Source organism: Oncorhynchus kisutch, linkage group LG17 (assembly GCF_002021735.2).
Source record: "Oncorhynchus kisutch isolate 150728-3 linkage group LG17, Okis_V2, whole genome shotgun sequence".
NCBI classification, from domain to species: Eukaryota; Metazoa; Chordata; class Actinopteri; order Salmoniformes; family Salmonidae; genus Oncorhynchus; species Oncorhynchus kisutch.
The window spans coordinates 49,777,658-49,801,015 of NC_034190.2; the positions used below are offsets into that span (position 1 = coordinate 49,777,658).

At 45.3% G+C, this 23,358-nt stretch overlaps 2 protein-coding genes across 7 annotated transcripts in view; one reads left to right on the top strand and one right to left on the bottom strand.

Annotated features, from left to right (window-relative positions):
* The window catches only part of LOC109907825 (voltage-dependent L-type calcium channel subunit alpha-1D), a 103,285-nt gene extending 91,677 nt beyond the window's left edge, over positions 1 to 11,608 (top strand). For all 6 annotated transcript variants that reach the window (XM_031793994.1, XM_031793995.1, XM_031793998.1 and 3 more), the window contains 12 exons: positions 568 to 664; positions 822 to 924; positions 1,381 to 1,482; positions 3,674 to 3,810; positions 5,850 to 5,966; positions 6,771 to 7,147; positions 8,390 to 8,530; positions 8,613 to 8,734; positions 8,843 to 8,967; positions 9,140 to 9,274; positions 9,394 to 9,579; positions 9,691 to 11,608. In XM_031793994.1, coding sequence (XP_031649854.1) covers positions 568 to 664; positions 822 to 924; positions 1,381 to 1,482; positions 3,674 to 3,810; positions 5,850 to 5,966; positions 6,771 to 7,147; positions 8,390 to 8,530; positions 8,613 to 8,734; positions 8,843 to 8,967; positions 9,140 to 9,274; positions 9,394 to 9,579; positions 9,691 to 9,978 — 1,930 coding nt within the window. In that variant the 3' untranslated portion in view covers positions 9,979 to 11,608. The remainder of the gene's footprint in view (positions 1 to 567; positions 665 to 821; positions 925 to 1,380; positions 1,483 to 3,673; positions 3,811 to 5,849; positions 5,967 to 6,770; positions 7,148 to 8,389; positions 8,531 to 8,612; positions 8,735 to 8,842; positions 8,968 to 9,139; positions 9,275 to 9,393; positions 9,580 to 9,690) is intronic.
* Positions 11,609 to 11,659: 51 nt separating this feature from the next.
* chdh (choline dehydrogenase) lies at positions 11,660 to 21,366 on the bottom strand. Its single transcript, XM_020506058.2, has 8 exons — positions 21,236 to 21,366; positions 19,798 to 20,570; positions 18,975 to 19,126; positions 18,774 to 18,903; positions 15,313 to 15,447; positions 14,891 to 15,033; positions 14,034 to 14,136; positions 11,660 to 13,835 (listed from the first exon to the last, which is right to left on the bottom strand). Exons 2-8 carry the CDS (start codon positions 20,546 to 20,548, stop codon positions 13,417 to 13,419), a joined length of 1,833 nt encoding a protein of 610 aa, XP_020361647.1. The 5' UTR covers positions 20,549 to 20,570; positions 21,236 to 21,366; the 3' UTR covers positions 11,660 to 13,416.
* Positions 21,367 to 23,358: the final 1,992 nt, after the last annotated feature.

Below are 23,358 nucleotides of genomic sequence, written 5' to 3' on the forward strand. Positions count from 1 at the left end.
TTCCAGGTAGAACACTTATGGTTCCAAGTAGATATATTAAAACCAGACCAATATTTTTTGTTGTAAATGTATTGACAGTTAAGGGGACATTCAAACACTCAGACATCATTTACAAACGCAGAATTTGTGTTTAGTGAGTCCGCCAGATCAGAGGCAGTAGGGATGACAATATGCTAAATTGATAAGTGTGTGAATTGGACTGTATAGCTGTCCTGCCTGAGCATTCGAAATGTAACAAGTGTTTTGGGGTATCAGGGAAAATATATGGGAGTAAAAAGTACATGTTTTCTTTATGAATGTAGTGAAGTAAAAGTTGTCTAATATATAAATAGTCAAGTACAGAAAAAATGAATTAAGTAGTATTTAAAGTATTTTTACTAAGTTACCTGTGCGCACGCACGTGCACACACACACACACACACACACACACACACACACACACACACACACACACACACACCTGCAGTCATTCATCTACACATCTACATTCTCCCTGTGTTGTTTCTGTATTTGGTGTTGCTGTCAGGAGTGTGTTGCCTTCAGTGTTGGTGTTGCTGTCTCTTTCAGGGGCAGGATAAAGCATCTGGATGTGGTGACCTTGCTGAGACGCATCCAGCCTCCTCTAGGCTTCGGCAAGCTGTGTCCACACAGAGTGGCCTGCAAGGTGTGCTTATGCACCCACACAAACACACACATTGTATTCAACACACAGCACAAACACTGCACACGTTACACAAACGTTTCACACAAGGTGTTCATTTTTGTGGGCTCAATCTTGCCCTGGTTAACTCACACGTTTGCATAACCGTGACTCCTTTCAGAGATTGGTTGCCATGAACATGCCCCTGAACAGTGATGGCACGGTCATGTTTAACGCCACCCTGTTTGCCTTGGTGAGGACCGCTCTGAAGATCAAGACCGAAGGTGAGCAGTGCGGTCATCGCAGCACCAGCTGCTGTGGGCATTCACCTTTGAGCATAGGCGAGCTTGGTATATTACACTACCGTGGCCCGAAAGGTAACCGAAAGGTTGCTGGGTCGAATCCCAGAGCGGATAAGGTCTGTTGTTCTGCCCCTGAACAAGGCAGTTAACCCACTGTTCTTAGGCAATCATTGAAAATAAGAATTTGTTCTTCACTGACTTGCCTAGTTAAATAAAGGTAAAACAATTACACAACCTTTTATAGTAGGGGGTTTAGTACTGCCTGTAGCCACAAGAGGGTGCTGCTGGGAGCTGACACAGGGACGATGTCTGAATGAGGACACGCAGTCGTCATCTAGTTTCTCAGAATGTACTGTACTCAAAATACTCATATACAGTGGCCCGCTAAATGGCTGGTTTGATTGGTCCAACACATTTACAGAGTGTTTGATTTCCTAGGCAACCTGGAGCAGGCCAATGAGGAGTTGCGAGCGGTCATCAAGAAGATCTGGAAGAGGACCAGCATGAAGCTGCTGGACCAAGTGGTGCCCCCTGCTGGCGGTCAGTAGAATGGCTCCAGCCTCTGTGACGTCTGTCTCCAGTAACTGGACGGTAGATGTAGCGTTAACCTCATGGCTAGCCTGGCTACAGAGGTGTGGCAGACTGCCCTGCGCAACCTGTACACTTCAAACATACAAATGTGCTGTGCAGACGCACATGCATAAGCAGGGTTATTGCTTATGCACTGTGTGTGTGAGGTCAGGGTGGCAATCCTATACTCCAGGCTGACCTGCGACAAAGCTTTCCCTCAGCAGTGGTACTACACACAATATGTTCATGGGACTTGATGCATAGAGGTGCATGGATTGCTAACAGCATAGGTTATTAGCAGTCCCACATTAAGGATCAACTCATTCATTGACATTAGTGATCCACTGTAATGCCGACCCTCTAGTGAAACAGTTTGCGTAGACTAATTATTGACAGGCAGTCGAGTCCTCTCTTCTTGTTTTCATGTGTCAATAGCTGTTAAAGCCTAGTCGTTTGACCACAGATAAGAGCAGGACCAGATAGAGGAGCAGACAGTCACTTCAGTTCAGAGAAACTCACCTTATCTGACTCTTATCTTGCCATCCACACCGAGTGTGCTCATATCAAAGGTCAAATAGGGGGTGCTTCTATAAATCTGTAACCTGTACAGGTGTGTGGTGTGAAATTGAATTTTTTTTTTGCACACCACACTCCCCCAGCGACACCCTCAGAGAGTGGGGTCACAGCCAGGGATCGGCCATTATTGACATCGACCCTGAAAATGCTCACTGCAGCCTGACTCTGGGGCTCCCGGTTGATAGTCAGGCCAGGTTCAATCTGATATGGCACCCTATTCACTTTCTTGTGCACTTAGTAGTGTTCCTTATAGGAAGGGAGGGAATATGATTTTGGTTAGGACGCAGGCTCACAGCACCCATGCGTTTCTGTGCAATGCCATGCTCAACTGTTTTGCTGAGTGTTCTTTTGTTGTCTCCCACTTGGCTGTCCTGAGCCGTACTATCCTAAACAGTCTATAGTGTCATGCTGTGCTGGTGTTGACCAACCTGTGATGTTTTCACTGTTCTCTAGTTTTCTGCAACCCACCCCTATTCGTTGTATTCATTTGATTTCCCTAGTTGTCATTTGCTGCACTATGCTTTGTGCTTTGGCTCTCTGATGCTTTGGCTCTGATGCTTGGCTCGTTCTAGCACTGCATGCTCTGCTATAACTAATAACTCATCTTGATCTCTCTCTCTCTCTCTTTCTGGCCAAGCTTCTCTTCTCCACACCTTTCCCTCCTCTTCCCTAGCCTCTCTCTCTCTCTCTCTCTCTCTCTCTGCTGTCCAGAATTTCCTGCAGCAGTTCTGTTTTTGGCCGGTGGCATGAAACTACTGTTGCCGCACACTCCTGTGCCTTGTGTCCCCAGTCTGCTTACTAGCTAGCTGAGTGACACAGGCCGCTGCTTCCTCTGTTCTCTACTGCTTCCCTGGCCTGCGCGTCGCTTTTCACAGCTTAGATATACCAGTCTCTCTGCTGTAGTCTTCTTGTTAGATGCTTCTTAACTGTGGCGGTGTCCCTGTACTGTAGCTAGCTAAGCCTTAGGTAATAACAGCAGTACTGTAGCTAGATGTGTAGCTAGATGTGTGGTAGACTTTGGTGAGATGTGATTGTGGTTGGTTTGATAGAAAACAAACGTGACACCGCTTCATCTCATGACTGTATTGAGTTGAGGCTCGTGTCTCTTTGTTCTTTAAAATTCCACGTTTCACATCTGTTCGTATTTTGCCATATTTTCTGTTCATATAAATGCCACAGATAGTCTCTAGTGGGTTAAGCTGCCGATGTTGTTTTGAGAGGACTGGTGTGCTGATGTTTTGCTGGAGGTTTCTGTTGGCTGTCTTGTCAGAAGGTCAGGAATGTGCTCGGCTATGTTCTCGGTCACCACAGATCCAGGTACAGATACAGGCCCAGGAAGAGAGCTGAGAAGCTGCTGAGGCTGTCACACACCAAACTGCAGTGTAGTGCTTGGTTAAAGTCCCATTTTGTTTTCAGCTTTTTTGATTTCATATTTGAATAGGTTATATGCCACAGACGGCTTTGCACAAAAGCTCCGGGGTCCCTAGAAAGTCAGCTACAGTGCCTAAGAATGATGGATAATACGTTGAGTGGTGGCGTGGTGCAGTGCTGACAGTGGAGGCGTTTGTGTGGTCTGTTCACTCAGATGACGAGGTAACCGTGGGGAAGTTCTATGCTACCTTCCTGATACAGGACTACTTCAGGAAATTCAAGAAACGCAAAGAGCAAGGCCTGGTGGGAAGAAACTCATTCACCAGCCTGAACTCCACCATCGCCCTCCAGGTGAGTCTCAACTTCTGTACTGGACTGTACCATTTGACCTCCTCTAGGGTTGTAAACACTAACAAAAAGTCCACTATTATGGCCAATCTGTATGTAATCAATATTTTGTTGTGTGTGTGCAATTCATTATACAGTTGAAGTCGGAAGTTTACATACACCTTAGCCAAATACATTTAAACTCAGTTTTTCACAATTCCTGACATTTAATCCGAGTAAAAATTCCCAGTCTTAGTTCAGTTAGGTGAAATGTCAGAATAATAGTAGAGAATAATTTATTTGAGCTTTTCTTTCTTTCATCACATTCCCAGTGGGTCAGAAGTTTACATACACTCAATTAATATTTGGTAGCATTGCCTTTAAATTGTTTAACTTGGGTCAAATGTTTTGGGTAGCCTTCCACAAGCTTCCCACAATAAGTTGGGTGAATTTTGGCCCATTCCTCCTGACAGAGCTGGTGTAACTGAGTCCGTTTTGCTGACTCAGTTACTTGCTCGCACACACTTTTTCAGTTCTGCCCACAAATTTTCTATATGATTGAGGTCAGGGCTTTGTGATGGCCACTCCAATACCTTGACTTTGTTGTCCTTAAGCCTCAACTTTGGAAGTATGCGTGGGGTCATTGTCCATTTGGAAGACCCATTGCCGACCAAGCTTTAACTTTAACTGATGTCTTGAGATGTTGCTTCAATATATCCACATAATTATTGTGAAGTGCACCAGTCCCTCCTGCAGCAAAGCACCCCCACAACATGATGCTGCCACCCCATGTGCTTCACTGTTGGGATGGTGTTCTTCGGCTTACAAGCCTCCCCCTTTTTTTCTCCAAAGATAACGATGGTCAAACAGTTCTATTTTTGTTTCATCAGACCAGAGGACATTTCTCCAAAAAGTACGATCTTTGTCCCCATGTGCCGTTGCAAACCGTAGTCTGGCTTTTTTATGGCGGTTTTGGAGCAGTGGCTTCTTCCTTTCTGTGCGGCCTTTCAGGTTATGTCGATATAGGACTCGTTTTACTGTGGATATAGATACTTTTGTACCTGTTTCCTCCAGCATCTTCACAAGGTACTTTTCTGTTGTTCTGGGAGACAGAACGCGTCTCCTTCCTGAGCGGTATGACGGCTGTGTGGTCCCAGGATGTTCATACTTGCATACTATTGTTTGTACAGATGAAGGTGGTACCTTCAGGCGGTTGGTAATTGCTCCCAAGGATGAACCAGACTTGTGAAGGTCTACAATTTTTTTCTGGGGTCTTGGCTGATTTCTTTTGATTTTCCCATGATGTCATGCAAAGAGGAACTGTGTTTGAAGGTAAGCCTTGAAATACATCCACAGGTTCACCTCCAATTGACTCAAATGATGTCAATTCGCCTATCAGAAGCTTCTAAAGCCATGACACCACCTGTTTAAAGGCAGTCAATTTAGTGTATGTAAACTTCTGACCCACTGGAATCGTGATACAGTGAAATAATCTGTCTGTAAACAATTGTTGGAAAAATTACTTGTCATGCACAAAGTAGATGTCCTAACCAACTTGCCAAAACTATAGTTTGTTAACAAGAAATTTGTGGAGTGGTAGAAAAACGAGTCCAACCTAAGTGTATGTAAACTTCCGATTTCCACTGTACCTGTAGAACTCACAAACCCAAATATGGGTGCTATTTTAGTAAGATAATGACACATTGATAAGGGTAAACAATATGTAACTGCTAGTTAGCGATAAATCACACTGAGTAGTGCTTTGCCCAATCACAACAGGACATCGGCAAAGCAGCAGGCCACTGCACCTGAACACACACAATGCTGCTTCTCTGGTCTGCACTTTGCTATTTCACCTCTGGCCGTGCTTGTAGCTGCAGACTATCCCTTTTATTATGAGAGATAAAGAGAACAGTGCTGTGCACACACCCCGCATTATCTATAGCTTTACAAAGCACCTCAGTATGTCTGGTCTGAGGGTCTTTGTGTGTACAGTTCACATGTGTGTATCTCTGTGTTTGTGTTCCTGCCGGCGCTCAGCTGCTCTCTTGTCGTCATTGCAGGCCGGTCTCCGCACACTGCATGATATTGGGCCTGAAATCCGCCGAGTCATATCATGTGACCTGCAAGACGAAGGCCTTGTCGACATTAACGCAGAAGACGGCGAAGAGATGTACAGGGTAAATCACTGTCCCGGTTTATTCAAGCAGCGCGCTTGATTTAGCTCACCCGACACGTTCAGTGGGCAGGGTTCGCTTTTTTACAGCCAATGGAATGGTCTCGAACTCTGTTCGTGGTTGCTGGGTGCTCTAAATCAAGTGCCTATTAAAACAGGTCCTTTGTTTGCCCGCGGTTTGGGAGGAGCTTGCTTGCCTGTTAGGGGCTGCATGCTCAATGTGTGCTTGTTAGCAGTAGGTGACGTTTGCTGAGGGAACTAGGTTACGTAAGCTGAAACCCACCCTTGGTAGCTGTCATCAGGTTAATTGACTCCTAACTAAATGTCAAGGATAGTTACATTATCTTTAAACTTCTAGCAACCCAAAGGTTGCGTGTTCGAATCTCATCATGGACAACTTTGGCATTTGAGCTAATTAGCAACTACAGTACTTACTACTTTTTAGCTACTTAGCATGTTAGCTAATCCATTCCTTAACCTTAAACTAACGTGACTCGGGTTCGCTTCCGGCTCCCTCCATTCGATACAATAACACTCATATTGCCTGTGAACCCAGAGCATGCAGATGACAGAGTTGTTCAACCCAGTGGTTTTTAAAGGCAATCCTCTTTCATAGCATGTTTAGCGTAAAAACGTTAATTTTAGTACCTTCATTATCTGTTGAACATCATTTAGTGAAGATTGGAATTAAGACCTCAATGACAAAGTGCCCTACCACCAGAACAGATCCAAAGCCAGTGGTTAAGTTTAGTCACTGTGTTTATTATGGTCATTTGTACTGTCGGTTCTGACAGTGTTGTCTCTACAGAGGAACGGTGTGATCTTCTCCAACCACACCAATCACGTTAACGGGGACCACCGGGGTTCCGCCCACCAGACAAACGTCACTCAGCGGCCCCTCCAGGTCCCTCCGCCTTCCTGCCACGCCTCCGTGGAGCCCTCCCAGGTCGGCTCTGAGGGGAGGGCAGGCGAACCCCACTGGTACAACTACTACTACCCCAAATCCCCCATATCCTCAAACGCCAACCTTAACAATGCCAACGTGCACCCTGTGCCCTCCCTGACAAACGGGGGGCAGCGCCGCTGTCTTCGCCGTGAGCACCCGTCCGCTAATGGGGCACCCTCTTCCAGCTCGCACCGCAAGATTGTTGACTTCGACACCCACACCACAGTCCAATCCGCAAGGTAACTTAAGATTCTTCTTTCTTGGCTAGGTCTCTCTGGTAAAAGAGGTCTCTTTTTTATTTATCTAGGTAAGTCAGTTAAGAACAAATTCTTATTTACAATGACGACCAAACCCTAACCCAGACGACACTGGGCCAATTGTGCGCCGCCCTATGGGACTCCCAATCACGGCCCGGTTGTGATACAGCCTGGAATTGAACCGGGGTCTGTAGTGATGCCTCTAATGAACTAGGCGATTATTTTAGTTGTGATTTCTTGTGTGATGAGCACACTGGTTACCTGCTTGCGTAATGCCTAGGAGCTGTGGAGCGCCAGTGTTGTAAAGTACTTAAGTAAAAATACTTTAAAGGACTACTTAAGTAGTTTTGGGGGGGTATCTGTACTTTACTTTAATATTTATATTTTTGACAACTTTTACATTTACTTCACTACATTCCTAAAGAAAATCAATGAATGGATCTTTTCAGTACCGTTAATTCTTGCACCACGAGAGTCTCTATTCAATCTATCTAGCTGAAGCGTTACCGATTTGCGCAAGAGAAATGTAAAAGAAATATCAGATTAAGCCGACATATGCAGCGTTTACCACAAACGCGGGAACATTGCCTTTCAGTTTCAATCACGCTGCAACGAGGAACTTCAGCGATACGGATTGAATAGAGCCTAAGAGCTCTTCATGTTAAAATCCTGGAATTGTGTGTATTTATCAGCAACACACACACACTCCAGACCCATTCATTCATGACCACCTGACCTCACCACTCCCGGTTTCCTCTGTATCCATCCACCTACCTTTCTTATTCATCACCAAATCTACTCTACACACGGATGATACATAGATAGTATGTTACCTGTGGTGTTATTTCTATGATGTTTCGCCCTTTTTTTGGTGGTCATGTTTATTGTTCCATACGTCTCGGATTATTATTTCTGTTTGTCTCACATTACGGATTGTGTCTTGTCTGTGTCATTGCATGCCCTTCTCCTCCCTTATCCCAAATGCAAATTCCCTTCACCGCCACTTGCTAGGACAGGGGGCGCTACTATGAGTCCTACATTAGGTATGTGTATGAAACTACTGTATCACCCCTTAACGACCCCCCCCCCCAACAAAAAAACCTAATTCATCTGTATCTTCGTTCAAATGCAGGGCTTTAGTCTGTGATCTGTATGTACAGTTACGTCACTTTTTCCTCAATCGCCCCTCAACTTCTGGTTGAACCTTTGACCTTTTGACCTCAGGTCAGATTCAGGGGGTGTTCGTTACCCTACCGTTCGTAGAGAGGAGCCAGGGAGGGCAGACAGTGATGAAGACAGGGGCTCTGGGGAATACTTCAGCGGGGAAGAGTACCAGGAGGATGATATCATGTTGCACAAAGACAGGTATCACCATGGAAACCACTATGTCCTCTACTGTTCCTGCTGTTGACAAAGGTGGCTGTTGATTGACGATTTTGTTGTTCAGGATGTCCCTTAAGGAGTGTCAAGACCATCAAACGGACAGTCTCTGTGATGACCACCAGCAACCCATTTACCAGGATGGTGGGCGGTCGCCGAAGCGATGGTTTCTCCCCTCTACACCCCAGGGTGAGGTCCCTTGGTCACTGATTGGCTGATAAAGAGGACGATGTAACACTTGTAATTATGGCACAAAGCTGTAACAAACAAGGGTCTCTCTTGTGTTTGAACCTCTAGCCCTCCACAGACCCTCATTTAACTTTCATTGTCTGCGGAAACAAAGCAGTCAAGGCGATGACACCCCCTTGACCCCTTCCGTTCCCCTTCGAACATCTCTACCCCTGCATCTGCTGCAGCAGCAGGTAGGTACCACTGAACCAAATGCACACAACCAAACTGATGTTTACTGTTATATCCACCGAAATATGCTAGACAGGACTCGCTACACGTACAATATGCACCCGTATTCATTTAGGCAGTAGAATAAAGGTATGGTTTGACGCCCGTTAACCCCTTCATTAATCTGTTGCCAAGGTGATGGCGGTGGCTGGCCTGGACTCCAGCAGGGTCCAACGTCTCTCTCCGTCACGCTCTCTACGCTCCTGGGCCACGCCCCCCGTCTCCCCCAGCAGCAGGGACCACTCCCATTACTACACACCCCTCATCCAGGTGTGTGGGTGTGCGTGCATGCGTGTGTTGGTGTGTGGTAAGCAATGGCTGAGTGTATTGAGAGATACTATACATGTGTGAACGTAAACGTGTGGATTCATGTGTCTGTATTTATCCAGGTGGACTGGCGTGGGCTGAGCAGTGTGAGTAGCACCCCTGGCTCTGTGAGAAGGAGCACCTGGTACACTGACGTCCAAGAAGCCCCCCTAAGCCGTACTTACTCCCCCTTACAGCTCCAGATCCCACCAGAATATCGCAGGCAGTACCACCAGAACAGAGGCAGTGCTAACAGCCTAGTGGAGGCTGTGAGTAGCACTGACACACACACACACACACACACACACACACACACACACACACACACACACACACACTTTGACTGATTGAATGATACATTTTTCCCTCTTATGTTTCAGGTGTTGATTTCAGAAGGACTGGGGAAATACGCCAAGGACCCCAAGTTTGTGTCGGCGACCAAGCACGAGATCGCGGACGCCTGCGAGATGACCATCGACGAGATGGAGAGTGCCGCCAGCAACCTGCTGAACGGCAGTAAGGGTAATGGGGCGGGGGCAACGGACACAGTGACTGGCACGAGCCTCATGGACCGCAATCTCGAGGACTACAGCGATGAGGAGCCGGACACGTGCGGGAAATACGAGGAGGATCTGACTGATGAGATGATATGCATCAGCACCCTATAGCAGTCACTCACACTAGACACAGGCTGTGTCTGACATGGCACCCTATTCCCTATAGTGTGCTTCTAGTGCACTATATAGGGAGCGATGTGCTTTTTGGATGCAGCCAACAACCATACAAACAAACAAATGAGAACAAAGTGCCTTTCTTTCTGTGGAATGAATGGATGGATGAAAACACTGCCAGCTGGAGAGGAGTGGAGGGATGGAGTGGCACGCCAAAGATCCAACTTCAGAGGAGTCCCGCCCCTTCCTCTCCGTCTGTTTTGCAGCACCCAATGAAACAGAGAGTGAAATATAAGAGGGAGTTGTCCCAAAGGGGATGCAGTAATGTTGGGTTTCCTCCTCAACGACTTCATACAGAAATCACATATCAGTGAAATTAAGTTCCAGTCCTCAGCCATATCCCCCCCTGCCTCCCGTTCGCCTTACCGTCTGCACAAAGACACTAAGAGTAGTCAATCATAGATGGAGAGTAGCGGCCATTTTACAGACCGCATTTTGAAACTGTGAACAACCAACATGAGAAAACGGTGTATTCCAATATCACACTCACTCCTGCCCAACCAATCACTCTTCAGGGATGACTTAGCAGCCATAATATTTTAATGAAAGGACAATCTATTAAATTGTAGGTATATTTTAAACCCTAAGAAAAATATATTATTTGAAAGAGATGCTTTATATGTAGTTATTTATGGATCGTTACAGGTATAACATATTCCCCATGCCTATGAAATAGATAAGTATTGTTTTATTTGGAATGAATATGAATTTATTTTATGTTTAGACTTTTTTTCTCACTACTTTTAAGGGGAATCATGTTGATTTAGAATTAATATGTCAAAGAGGTACTTTATCTCAAGTGCGCGTAGTTTGTTTCTACAGAAGTAGGGTTTGCCATTTACCAGCTTAGCTCACTGCCAACAGAAAATAACTAGTAACACCAGGTTAGTGGGTTTGATTCCCAGGATCACCCATACGTAAAATGTATGCACGCAATGACTAAGACGCTTTGGATAAAAGCGGCTTCTGAAGGGCATACATAAGGATAACTCGGTACTATCATGGAAATGTGTTTCTGTCCTCCCAACCTATAATGTGCAACAAAAGTGCTCTTTCAAAAAAAAAAGGGAAAATATGCTTTAAAAAGACACAGCTAATTGCCAATAAAGCTGTACGATTCAAATGCGTTTCCCCCAAACGTGTCAAGGTCAACATAAACCCCGGGTCACGTCAGGGATCTTTGTGAAATGGCGTCCCGAAATGTAAATTCCTTGCCAATGGAATATTGTTTTCAACTACCAGCTTTCTCTCGACACAGAACGCTCTCAGTTCAACACATGAATGGTGGAGGGCATTATAAGATGGCCGCCAATAGTGATGGCCACACTGTGGGTGTTTTGACTAATGGGGTTTAAATCCTGACATAGTGGTAACAACACCCATTGCATTAGAAGTTGTATTAGAAGTTGTATCACTGGTTCAAGTATATTTCAAATGAATTTCAAATGTAATTAAGATGGTGAGACTGTACTTTTCCCTGTATGTTGTTACTGAGACCTTTGAATCAGTGATCTGCCAAGTGATACGTGACGGTATATTTCACTAAATTAAAACCCATCTTTATTTATACTGTATGCCAATGATTGAAGAAGAAAAAAAGACAACCTTGAAACAGAAAAAGGTTTGTTATACAACTTGTGCAATTCACAGCTTTATTTTTTCAGACTACTTCTGTTTTAAAGATGCATTGAAATGTTGATGGTAATGTTAAACCCTGTACACAATGTGTAAATGAAGGTTAAAATGATTCACTGTACTTGAGGATTTCTACCCGATAACATTACAGCTAATTCCACTTAATAGCAAATTAGTTTTACCTAAAAATGTAGTTTAACAAAAATAATTTTTACATTCGCGTTAGTCTCTTGAATATTTGCCTGGAAATACAATGGACTGCTGATGATTTTGTAATGTTCACAACTGAATAAACTCCACGGCACTGAATGCCTCCAGAGGAAAGCATCTGTGCTCTACGTACTCAGCCGCCAGGAATTAGAAAAATAATCAAATCTGACAAGGATTTCTTAAGAATAATATTTTCACAATCACAGCGGTTCTTGAGTCTGCGCTAAAATCGGTGTGCAAAGTGTTCGTGTAAGGCTTAGAGTCAAATCAGCTCAAGGGCTCCACCCAATCAGATCCACTTTACCCGACATCCGCAAAGTGGTTGTTTTGACGATGTTGTAGGTGGAACTGCGTTAGAAATGTCGAATCCACCTAAAGCGGACATTGCCATTGGTTGCACGGAGTCGCATTAACAGAAAGCCCATGCAGCCTTGTTCACGAATTTGAACACTGGAATGTTGAGATGTAATCTACACCTGGATTAGGTTGATAGAAATCCTCATTTCGTTTAATGATTTTCATTTTGAGCGTAATTTCTATATAGCCTACATTTTCTGGTTCTGAACTTCTAACATAACTGGGACGGGTGCGGCTTCGTGACGATCATAAGAGCAGCTGCTCACCAATCTGACAGCTCCAACCCTCAGACACTGCCAAAACATCCACTGTGTGGGTGTTGGCTGTCGCCGGTTCACGCTTGATCTGATTTAATCTAGGCCCGAGATCACATCTCACATTCCAGTGTTCAAACTTGTAATCAAGGCTGCATGGGACTTCGTGCGGCCAATGGCAATGTCTGTTTTAGGTATAAGGCCAGGAGCCACTTGACAGCTCTAACGCTGTCCCACCTCGGACACCGCTAAAACAACTACTATGCAGATGTCGGCTAACTGATCTGATTGAGTAGAGTCCTAAGACTTAGAAGTCACATTGTTAAGGCTAGCATGAACATAAGGGTTAATACTATGCAAGCGTATGAGAATACTACTGTAATATATTATTGCAGCTCTGCTCAAATTAAGCGATAAGGCACAAGGGGGTGTGGTATGTGGCCAATATACCATGGCTAAGGAATGTTCTTATGCATGACGCAACGTGGTGTACCTGCACACAGCCTTTAGCCGTGGTATATTGGCCATAAAACACAAACCCCAGAGGTGCCTTATTGCTATTATAAACTGGCTATGAACGTAATTAGAGCAGTACAAATAAATGTTTTGTCATACCTGTGGTATGAGTCTACTACATCGTCATGATGCCGAGTATTAAATAACAAACAAAAAAGCAGCTGCCACTGAGACCCTTGAAGGTACAAGCTCTACCCGAATTTTACACCAATGGACAGGTTAGACAATGGAAGGCTTATCTGTACTTTTTACGCTACTGTTTTTCCTTTACATAGATCAAATCGAAGAGAAACTTTGTCGGTAAAGACCGAGGGATGTGTACATGAATACCTAGCATCCACCTCTGGCTGTTCAGGCCCTTAGGAGATGGTGACGCTGCAGGTTCCACACATCTGTGTGAAGCTCATCGCTGGGTCTCTAGAGATCCAGGCTGGTACACAGGCACCCCAGGGTCGCCGAGCGCCGGTCGCCCTCTGATGATGTCAGCAGCCTTCTCCGCGATCATAATGGTGGGGGCGTTGAGGTTGCCGCTGACGACGCTGGGCATGATGGAGGCGTCGACCACACGGAGGCCCTCGAGGCCCAGCACGCGCGTCTCTGGGTCCACCACCGCCATTGGGTCAGATGGAGAACCCATCTTACACGTGCAGGACGGATGGTAGGCGCTGTCTGCCTTGTCACGCACAAACGCATCAATCTCGGCGTCTGACTGACACTCAGGCCCTGGCTGTACCTCGGGCCCCCGGAATGGGTCGAAGGCCTTCTGGGCAAAGATCTCCCGAGAAAGCTTGACACACTCCCTGAACTCCCATACATCAGTGTCTGAGGCAGAGAGGGGGGGACACACAAGTCATCAACCACACAGGGCCTGTTTCCCAGAACCAGATTAAGACTACACCTGGACTAAAAAGCAGAGGCATTTTCAGTTTGGGAATAGGCTTAATCTGGGTCTGGGAAATAATCCATTCAGAGAATTTTTTTAGGCATGGTCTGGTGACAGTATTACAAGACAGAACATACCTGTTGAGAGGTAGTTGGGCTGGATGATTGGGTGATCTAGAGGGCTGGCGCTCTTCAGCTTTAACCATCCAATACTAGTACTTCTCATTGGTCCCACGTGAACCTGTCACATCAAAACGGGCCAATCGGTTTCCAGCATCAACATTAGTTCATATTTCAGAGACGTGACAGGTTTAGCATGACAACAAAACATCATGAGTTTGCTTAAAGCACAAGCTGATCTGCTAAACAGGTTAAGGTTCATTGCTACTTCATGGGGAAATCCTAAGTACATGCAAACTATGGTAAATTATTGGAGTGTCATTATGTCTCATCTAGGCTCAGTGGTACAGCTTCAGAAAAGTTCTCTAGAAACATAACAGGCAATGTTATTGTCACATTTATGACCGAAGGCAGGTTGATAAAAGTACTTCCAACATTTCCATTTAAAATTGCAATAGGAATGGCTACAGATTCTGAGGAATTGGGTTATTCAAACTACATGTGTGCCGTTGTTGCCCCCCGTTCAAAACAGTGGATTTACACACATCAAAACGGGCCAATCGGTTTCCAGTATCAACATTAGTTCATATTTCATTAGGTAAAAAGGATTAGGTAAAAAGGTTCAATAAAATGCAAGTCCTGGTGATAAAGTGCTTGCAAAAATTCTCGCACAGTTCAGTCGATACCACAAGTGTGAATGCATCTCTGAGAATGCACTACGTGTGTGCAGGTGTGAGTGGGAAACGCCTTTCACAACATGCAAAGCCTTGGATGAGTCAGAGCATGGACATAAAGAGGATGTTCAGCATGGAGAGATTTATTGGGTGTAAGGACACAGACATGTCCAAAAACACACATCCCCACGCACAGCTTACCTGGTAAGCTTCTATCTTGGAGGCGACTCGGCCGTGGTCGATGACCTGCGAGGGCAGGAAGTGGAACTGGATGTCGGGGTGGGCCACGCCCCCTCTGCTCCGGATGAAGCCCCCGCTCTCCAGGTGGGCCGTGGCCCCGTATCCTGGGAGACAGGTGCCATGGTTACTGGGTTAAATCGTTTGGATGCCAGATGCAATTCTCGTGAAATGACATTCTCACAAAATAAAAACGATCCATCAGAACCGTCACTGGTGTGTTTACCCTGTGCACTTGTTTGACCTGTGCACTTGTTTGACCTGTGCACTTGTTTGACCTGTGCACTTGTTTGACCTGTGCACTTGTTTGACCTGTGCACTTGTTTGACCTGTGCACTTGTTTGACCTGTGCACTTGTGTAGCTTTGCTGTACTTGTTTGTTATACCTGTATATTGGAGGAGCCACTCCAGGCCAATCTTGACCATGTGGAAAGGCTTCTGGGCCTTGTACAGGGTGATGGGCTGAGAGCACTGCTGCTGAACATACAGCTCCAGGTGGTCCTGAAGATTACTCCCCACTCCTACAGATAGGAACGCACACGCACACACACATCAACAGTATGTAAGGACATAATTAAAAAAAAAAAAAAAACAGTACTACTCTCCACACACACCCTGTATATGTAATCATTAGTGAATGTCCTTGAGCTTTGCTACAGCTGCTATAATGCATTTCACTGGCTCATTATTATTTGTATATAACTAACTGACTTCTCTGGAAACTTGCCTCAATGGGAATGTCTTACTATGAAACCTAACCGGCTTTAGCTGTCAAAGCAAATGTTATTGGTCACATACACACGGTTAGCAGATGTTAAAGCGAGTGTAGCGAAATGCTTGTGCTTCTGACAGCGCAGTAACATCTAACAATTCCCCAACAACTACCTAATACACACATATCCAAAAGGGGTGAATGAGAATATGTACATATAAAATATATGGATAAGCAATAGCTGAGCTGCATAGGCAAGGTGCAATAGATGGTATAAAATACAGTATATAGATATGATATGAGTAATGTAAGATATGGAAACATTATTAAAGTGGTATTGTTTAAAGTGACTAGTGATCTATTTGTTAAAATGACCAGTGATTGGGTCTCCATGTAGGCAGCAGCCTCTGAGTTAGTGATAGCTGTTTAGCAGTCTGATGGCCTTGAGATAGAAGCTGTTCTTCAGCTCGGTCCCAGCTATGATGCACCTGTACTGACCTCGCCTTCTGGATGATAGCGGGGTGAACAGGCAGTGGCTCGGGTGGTTGTTGTCTTTGATGATCTTTTTGGCCTTCCTGTGACATCGGATGCTATAGGTGTCATGGAGGGCAGGTAGTTTGCCCTGGTGATGCGTTGTGCAGACCGCACCACCTTCTGGAGAGTCTTGCGGTTGAGGCCGGAGAAGGTGCCGTACCAGGCTGTGATACAGCCTGACAGGATGCTCTCGATTATGGATTTGTAAAAGTTTGTCAGGGTTTTGGGTGACAAGCCAAATTTCTTCAGCCTCCTGAGGTTGAAGAGGCACAGTTGCGCCTTCCACACCACAGTATCTGTGTGCGTGAACCATTTCAGTTTTTCGTTGATGTGTACGCCGAGGAACTTAAAACTTTCCACTTTCGCCACTGCGGTCCCTTCGATGTGGATAGGGGGTGGTCCCTCCACTGTTTCCTGAAGTCCACAATCATCTCCTTTGTTTTGTTGACGTTGAGTGAGAGGTTATTTTCCCGACACCACACTCCGAGGGCCCTCATCTTCTCCCTATAGGCTGTCTCGTCGTTGTTGGTAATCAAGCCCACTACTGTTGTGTCATCTGCAAACTTGATGACTAAGTTGGAGGCGTGCATGGCCATGCAGTCATGGGTGAACAGGGAGTACAGGAAGGGGCTGAGCACGCACCCTTGTGGGGCCCCAGTGTTGAGGATCAGCGAAGTGGAAATGTTTCTTACCTTCACCACCTGGGGGCGGCCCGTCAGGAAGTCCAGGACCCAATTTTCTCCAGATGGGATAGGGCAGTGTGCAGGCGATCGCATCGCATTGTTCTTTAGTCGTAGTGTACTTCGTTTAAATTTGTTTCTGTTCTTGTCCTTTAGTGTTCTGTATTTTCTCATGTTCTATGTTTTGTGTGGACCCCAGAAAGAATAGCTGCTGCTTTTTCAACAGCTAATGGAAACACACACCACACAGTGTTGATCATTTATCCTGATTGCCTAGTCCCCCTTTACTCCTACCTACAGTGCATTTGGAAAGTATTCCAGACCCCTTCCTTTTTTCCACAGTTTGTTATGTTACAGCCTTATTCTAAAATGGATGAAATATTTATTTTTCCTCAGTCTACACACACAATACCCCATAATGACAAAGCAAAAACAGGTTATAATTTTTTTGCGAATGTATTAAAAATAAAATGACAGAAATACCTTATTTACATAAGTATTCAGGCCTTTTGCTATGAGAGTTGAAATTGAGCTCAGGTGCATCCTGTTTCCATTGAGCATTCCTGAGACGTTTCTACAAGTTGATTGGAGTCCACCTGTGGTAAATTCAATTGATTGGACATGATTTGGAAAGGCACACAGCTGTCTATAAGGTCCCACACAGTTGACAGTGAACGTCAGAGCAAACACCAAGCCAGGAGGTCAAAGGAATTGTGCGTAGAGCTCCAAGACAGGACTGTGTCGTGGCACATACCTGGGGAATGGTACCAAAACATCTCTGCCGCATTAAAGGTCCCCAAGAACACAGTGGCCTCTGTCATTCTTAAATGGAAGACGTTTGGAACCACCAAGACTCTTCCTAGAGCTGGCTGCCCGGCTAAACTGAGTAATCGGGGGAGAAGGGCCTTGGTCAGGTAGTTCAGAGCTCCTCTGTGGAGATGGGAGAACCTTGCAGAAGGACAACCATCTCTGCAGCACTCCACCAACCAGGCCTTTATGGTAGAGTGGCCAGATGTAAGCCACTCCTCAGTAAAAGGCACATGACAGCCTGATCTTGATAAACAATATTTTCTGGTCTGATGAAACCAAGATTGAACTCTTTGGCCTGAATGCCAAGCGTCACGCCTGGAGGAAACCTGGAATCATCCCTACGGGGAAGCATGGTGGTGGCAGCATCATGCTGTGGGGATGTTTTTCAGCGGTAGAAACTGGGAAACTAGTCAGGATCGAGGGCAAGATGAATGGAGCAAAGTACAGAGAGATCCATAATGAAAACCTGCTTCAGAACGCTCAGGACCTCCGACTGGTGCAAAGATTCACCTTCCAACAAGACAACGACCCTAAGCACTCAGCTAAGACATTGCAGGAGAGGCTTTGGGACAAGTCTCTGCATGTCCTTGAGTGGCCCAGCCAGATCCCGGACTTGAACCCGATCGAACATCTCTGGAGAGACCTGAAAATAGCTGTGAAGCGACGCTCCCCATCCATCCTGCAGGAGCTTGAGAGGATCTGCAGAGAAGAATGGGAAAACCTCCCCAAATAAAGGTGTGCCAAGCTTGCAGTGTCATACCCAAGAAGACTTGATGCTGTAAAAAAATTTTAAATCATCAATTTTAGAATAAGGCTGTAACGTAACAAAATGAGGAAAAAGTCAAAGGGTCTGAATACTTTCCTAATGTACATGTATAAATTACCTCAACTAACTTGTACATTGACTCAGTATCGTTACTCCTTGTATATAGCTTTGTTATTGTTCTTTATTGTGTTACTATTATTATTTGCACATTTTCTCTCTTCATTGTTGGTTAAGGGCTCGTAAGTAAGCATTTCACGGTCAACTCTACACCGGTTGTACTTGGCACATGTGACAAATAAAATGTTATTTGAAGACAATGGGGGTCAGGTGGGGTCATTAGGTCACCTGGTAGATGCTGGACCACAGGGATGTCTAGCTGTTTCAGGTCATCAGCGTTGCCCACCCCGGACAGCATGAGAAGCTGTGGGGAGTTGATGGCCCCACCACTGAGAATTACCTCCTTTTCAGCAAAAACCTGAGAGAGAGAAGAGATGAATAGAGAGATATGTGAGGGGATATAGGCTGTTGAATTTCCCAAAGACCTACCTGCTTCTTCTCCCCGTTCTGAGTGTACTCCACACCCACAGCTCTCCTCCCATCAAACAGGATCCTGGTAGTCAGACATTGCACCTCTGTCCTCAGGTTGGCTCGGGTAAGGACCGGTCGCAGGTACGCACTGGCTGTGCTCCACCTCTTACCTTGGGGACGGGGACGGGGGGGGGGGGTGAGAGAAAGAGGGGGATGAGAAGATGATAAGTCCGTTTATAATGCCGTTCCCTACTTCTTTTACTTGTACAGATACAGACGTCTGCATACACTGTGTACAAACATTAAGAACAACTTCCGAATATTGAGTTGTACCCCTTTAATGCCCACAGTACGGCCTCAATTCCTCGGGGCATGGACTCTACAAGGTGTCGAAAGCATTCCACATGTTGACTACAATGTTTCCCACAGCTGTGTCAAGTTGCCTGGATGTCCTTCGGGTGGTGGACTATCCTTGATACACACAGGAAACTGTTGAGCCTGAAAAACTGAGCAGCGGTGCAGTTCTTGACACAAACAGGTGTGTCTGGCACCTACCACCATACCCCGTTCAAAGGCACTTAAATATTTTGTCTTGCCCATTCACCCTCTGAATGGCACACGCACACAATCCATGTCTCAATTGTCTCAAAGCTTAAAAAAACATGATTTAACCTGTCCTCCCATTCATCTCGACTGATTGAAGTGGATTTAACAAGTGACATCAACACGGGATCATAGCTCCCCCCTGAATTCACCGGGTCAGTCTGTCATGGAAAGAGCAGGTGTGCCTAATGTTTTGTGCACTCAGTGTATGTGCGCATATCTTTAATTCATCCCCTACCTTCATAGATGGTCATGTCCATCCAGCCCAAGCCCTCCTGCTGAAAGCCGTTCATGTCGTTAGTGAAGGGGTACCCAGCCTGCTGGCCAGCCTCTATGAAGGCCCGGTGTAGAGGGTGGTTCGTCTTCCCCCGGGTCACGTGCAGGGGCCCGCTGCCTCCCCGGTACCGGTCGCCTCCCAGCTCGTGGCACTGGGCCTTGCGGAAGTAGGGCAGGCAGTGGTCGTAGTCCCAGCCCTCCGCCCCCTCCCTCTGCCAGCGGTTGTAGTCCTCACCGTGGCCCCGGATGTACACCATGGCGTTGAGAGAGGAGGAGCCACCCCACACCCTGCCGCGGGGCCAGTACATCACCCGGTTGTTCACGTGCTCCTGGGGCAGGGTGTGGTAGAACCAGTTGACCTTGTCGTCACACAGGTTGTAGGTGAGGGCGGCCGGCATGTGTATCTTCCAGGAGAGACGGACGTTGCCCAGGGTCCTGTCCTTAGGGCCGGCCTCCAGCAGGAGCACCGACTCCTGGGGATCCTCCGTGAGACGGTTGGCCAGGACGCAGCCCGCCGAGCCAGCGCCCACGATGACATAGTTGAAGGACGGGGTGCTGGATTTGGCTGCTGTGGTGCTGTACCTGGGAGAGGGGTCCCAGTCCCTCCTTCTGTTCAGGGCATTGGGGGACCCTCTTAACCAGGCTGACACACACCTGCCCACTCCCATCCCCATATTGAACCCGACTTTGCCTGAAGCAGCTGCAGAGAGCATCCTGATGGCTCTGATGGCACACCTGCACAATAAAATACATCACGAATAAATAGGAAATATTACATGTTTTTTTTGTGTGTAGAAAAAAATAACAGATGATTTCAAGCAAATCACTTCCGATGTCAATGATATTATGTAAACGCTTGGAAAACAGAAGATTAGTGAAACAAATATTGTAAAAAAACCGCACAACTCAAAGTCCATGCACTGCCTGTCACATGATGCGCACAAGTTTGAGATTCTAGGAACAACATGACAAAATGAAAACATGATACAGTACCCTACTTGTATCATATTGCTAGTCTAGTTGAATAATGTATGGGCTTTACGGACTATACTGGGAGGGGCTATAGATAGGAATTAACGCCTTCCTTCTCGAGTTTCAGTTTCAACATAGCAAATAACTTTCATCTCTCTCAAAAAAAGAGAAAATGTTTGCAACATCAACTATATTTTTTTGCAATAACGTTTTTTGTACGCGTCAATAAAAACATGTGTATGCTATGATTTTTAAAAGATGCAGGCAATAAGACGATATTAAAACTTTGGAGTGGGGTCACAGCAATTCAGAAAACGGCGAATAAGTTTGCGAACTGTGGTTGTTGTTGACACAAAGTGTCATTAAACTTCGCCCACTTTATGTGGTTAAACATGGAAATAGCGGGGGGAAAAAACGGGTTTACTTACGGTTATACTTGATCGCATCGACCTATATCTTCCAAAACTGTCACAATCTGCAGAGATAAGAGGGCGGAGTTGACGGGGTGCTGGATTTGGCTTGCAATGCACCCCGGGTACAGCAAAGTGGTAACGGTCCTACAATGATCTGTCCTACACAACAACATATATAACACCTCAAATCAAATTGATCAAAGTTTATTTGACACGTGCGACGAATACAACAGGGGTTGTAGACCTTACAGTGAAATGCTTACTTACAGGCAGTGCAATTTTTAAGTAAAAGAAAAGCTATTAGGTGAACAAGTATAGAAATAAAAACAACAGTAAAAAAAAGAGTGAAAAATAACATTAGCGAGGCTATATACAGTAGCAAGGCTATAACAGTTGCAAGGCTATATACCGGCACCAGTTAGTCGGGCTGATTGATGTAGTATGTACATGTAGGTATTGTTAAAGTGACTATGCTTACATGATAAACAGAGAGTAGCAGTAGCATAAAAGAGGGGGGGGGCATTTGAAAGCCATTTGATTACCTGTTCAGGATTCTTATGGCTTGGGGGTAAAAACTGTTGAAAAGCCTTTTGGTGCTAGACTTGGTGTTCCTGTACCGCTTGCCGTGCGGTAGTAGCGAGAACAGTTTATGGCTGGGGTGGCTGTGTCTTTGACAATTTTTAGGGCCTTTCTCTGACACCGCCTGGTATAGAGGTCCTGGATGGCAGGTACAGTGATGTACTGGGCCTTACGCACTACCCTCTGTAGTGCCTTGCGGTCGGAGGCCGAGCAGTTGCAGTACCAGGCAGTGATGCAACATCGAGAGCAACCAGATGCTCTCGATGTTGCAGCTGTAGAACCTTTTGAGGATCCCTGAGGGGGAATAGACTTTGTCATGCCCTCTTCACGACTGTCTTAGTGTGATTGGACCATTCTAATTTGTTGGTGATGTGGACACCAAGGAACTTAAAGCTCTCAACCTGCTCCACTACAGCCCCGTCGATGAGAATGGGGGCATGCTCGGTCCTCCTTTCCATGTAGGCCACAATCATCTGGATTGCTAATGTTGTGTATTGGCCATTGAGAGGCTTTGAAGCCATCGTTTGGCCATATTGCACTCCCTAGTAGGAGCAGTCCGCCATTGGAATGAATGGAATTTTACAGTATTTCAATTAAACGTTTCAAGGACAAAATTACATGTATTTAAGTGTGTGTTCATAAATCCACTCTGGAGTGCTAGAGTGCACTCTGGGCATTCATAAATTCAGAGCGTTTCGCTCCCGGTGTGTTCAGAACACACACTGGACTCTCTGGTCGAGTAGTAGGGTTGATCAGAGCGTTCTGACCTCCCAACTGCAGTCAAGCACCCAACCTAACTGGCTAACGTTGGCTAGATTGCTAGCTACTTCCAGACACAAATGAGAGAACACCTCACTCTGATAATTTTACTCGCCCCAGCAGAGCTGGTTAGGCTTTTTTCGTGTTATCCAGAGCGTTGGTGAATAACTGCTCTAAATTGTTATTCAGTTAATTATTCTGCTCTCTGGCACTCTCAGACGAGAGTCTTCTGATATCGATGTATAGCCAGAGTGAGGACAGTAACATTTGTACTCTCAACAACAACAAAAATGGTTTAAGGAAAATGTTTTTATATATATATATATATATATATATATATATATATATATATATATATATATATATATATATATATATATGTATATATATATATGTTTAGCTCACATAATATAATTTAAATGTATGCATTAAGGTGTATGTAATATTGTAAACTAGTCAAAAATTATGTAGATATAAAAAAAATGCATTTTTATAGCTTCCAAAATATTTTTTTCATACAAATCATACAAATCATACAAATCATTGGTCCTGCCATGGGACCCTGCAATCCAGAGCTCCGGATGCCAAGCGCACTTAACGGTACATACTGTAGCTTGTCCTCATATTTAACCAAGACTCAACTTCAGTAGGCGGATGGATTTGGGGCTGTCACGAGTTTATTATAGGGCAGACTCTTTCACGTGATATTTATTTTGCAACTACAGATGACTAAAGTTGTATCATTTTCAATCATGAGGACCTTGACATTGATTTTATTATCTTAGTTGCTTACTGCTCAG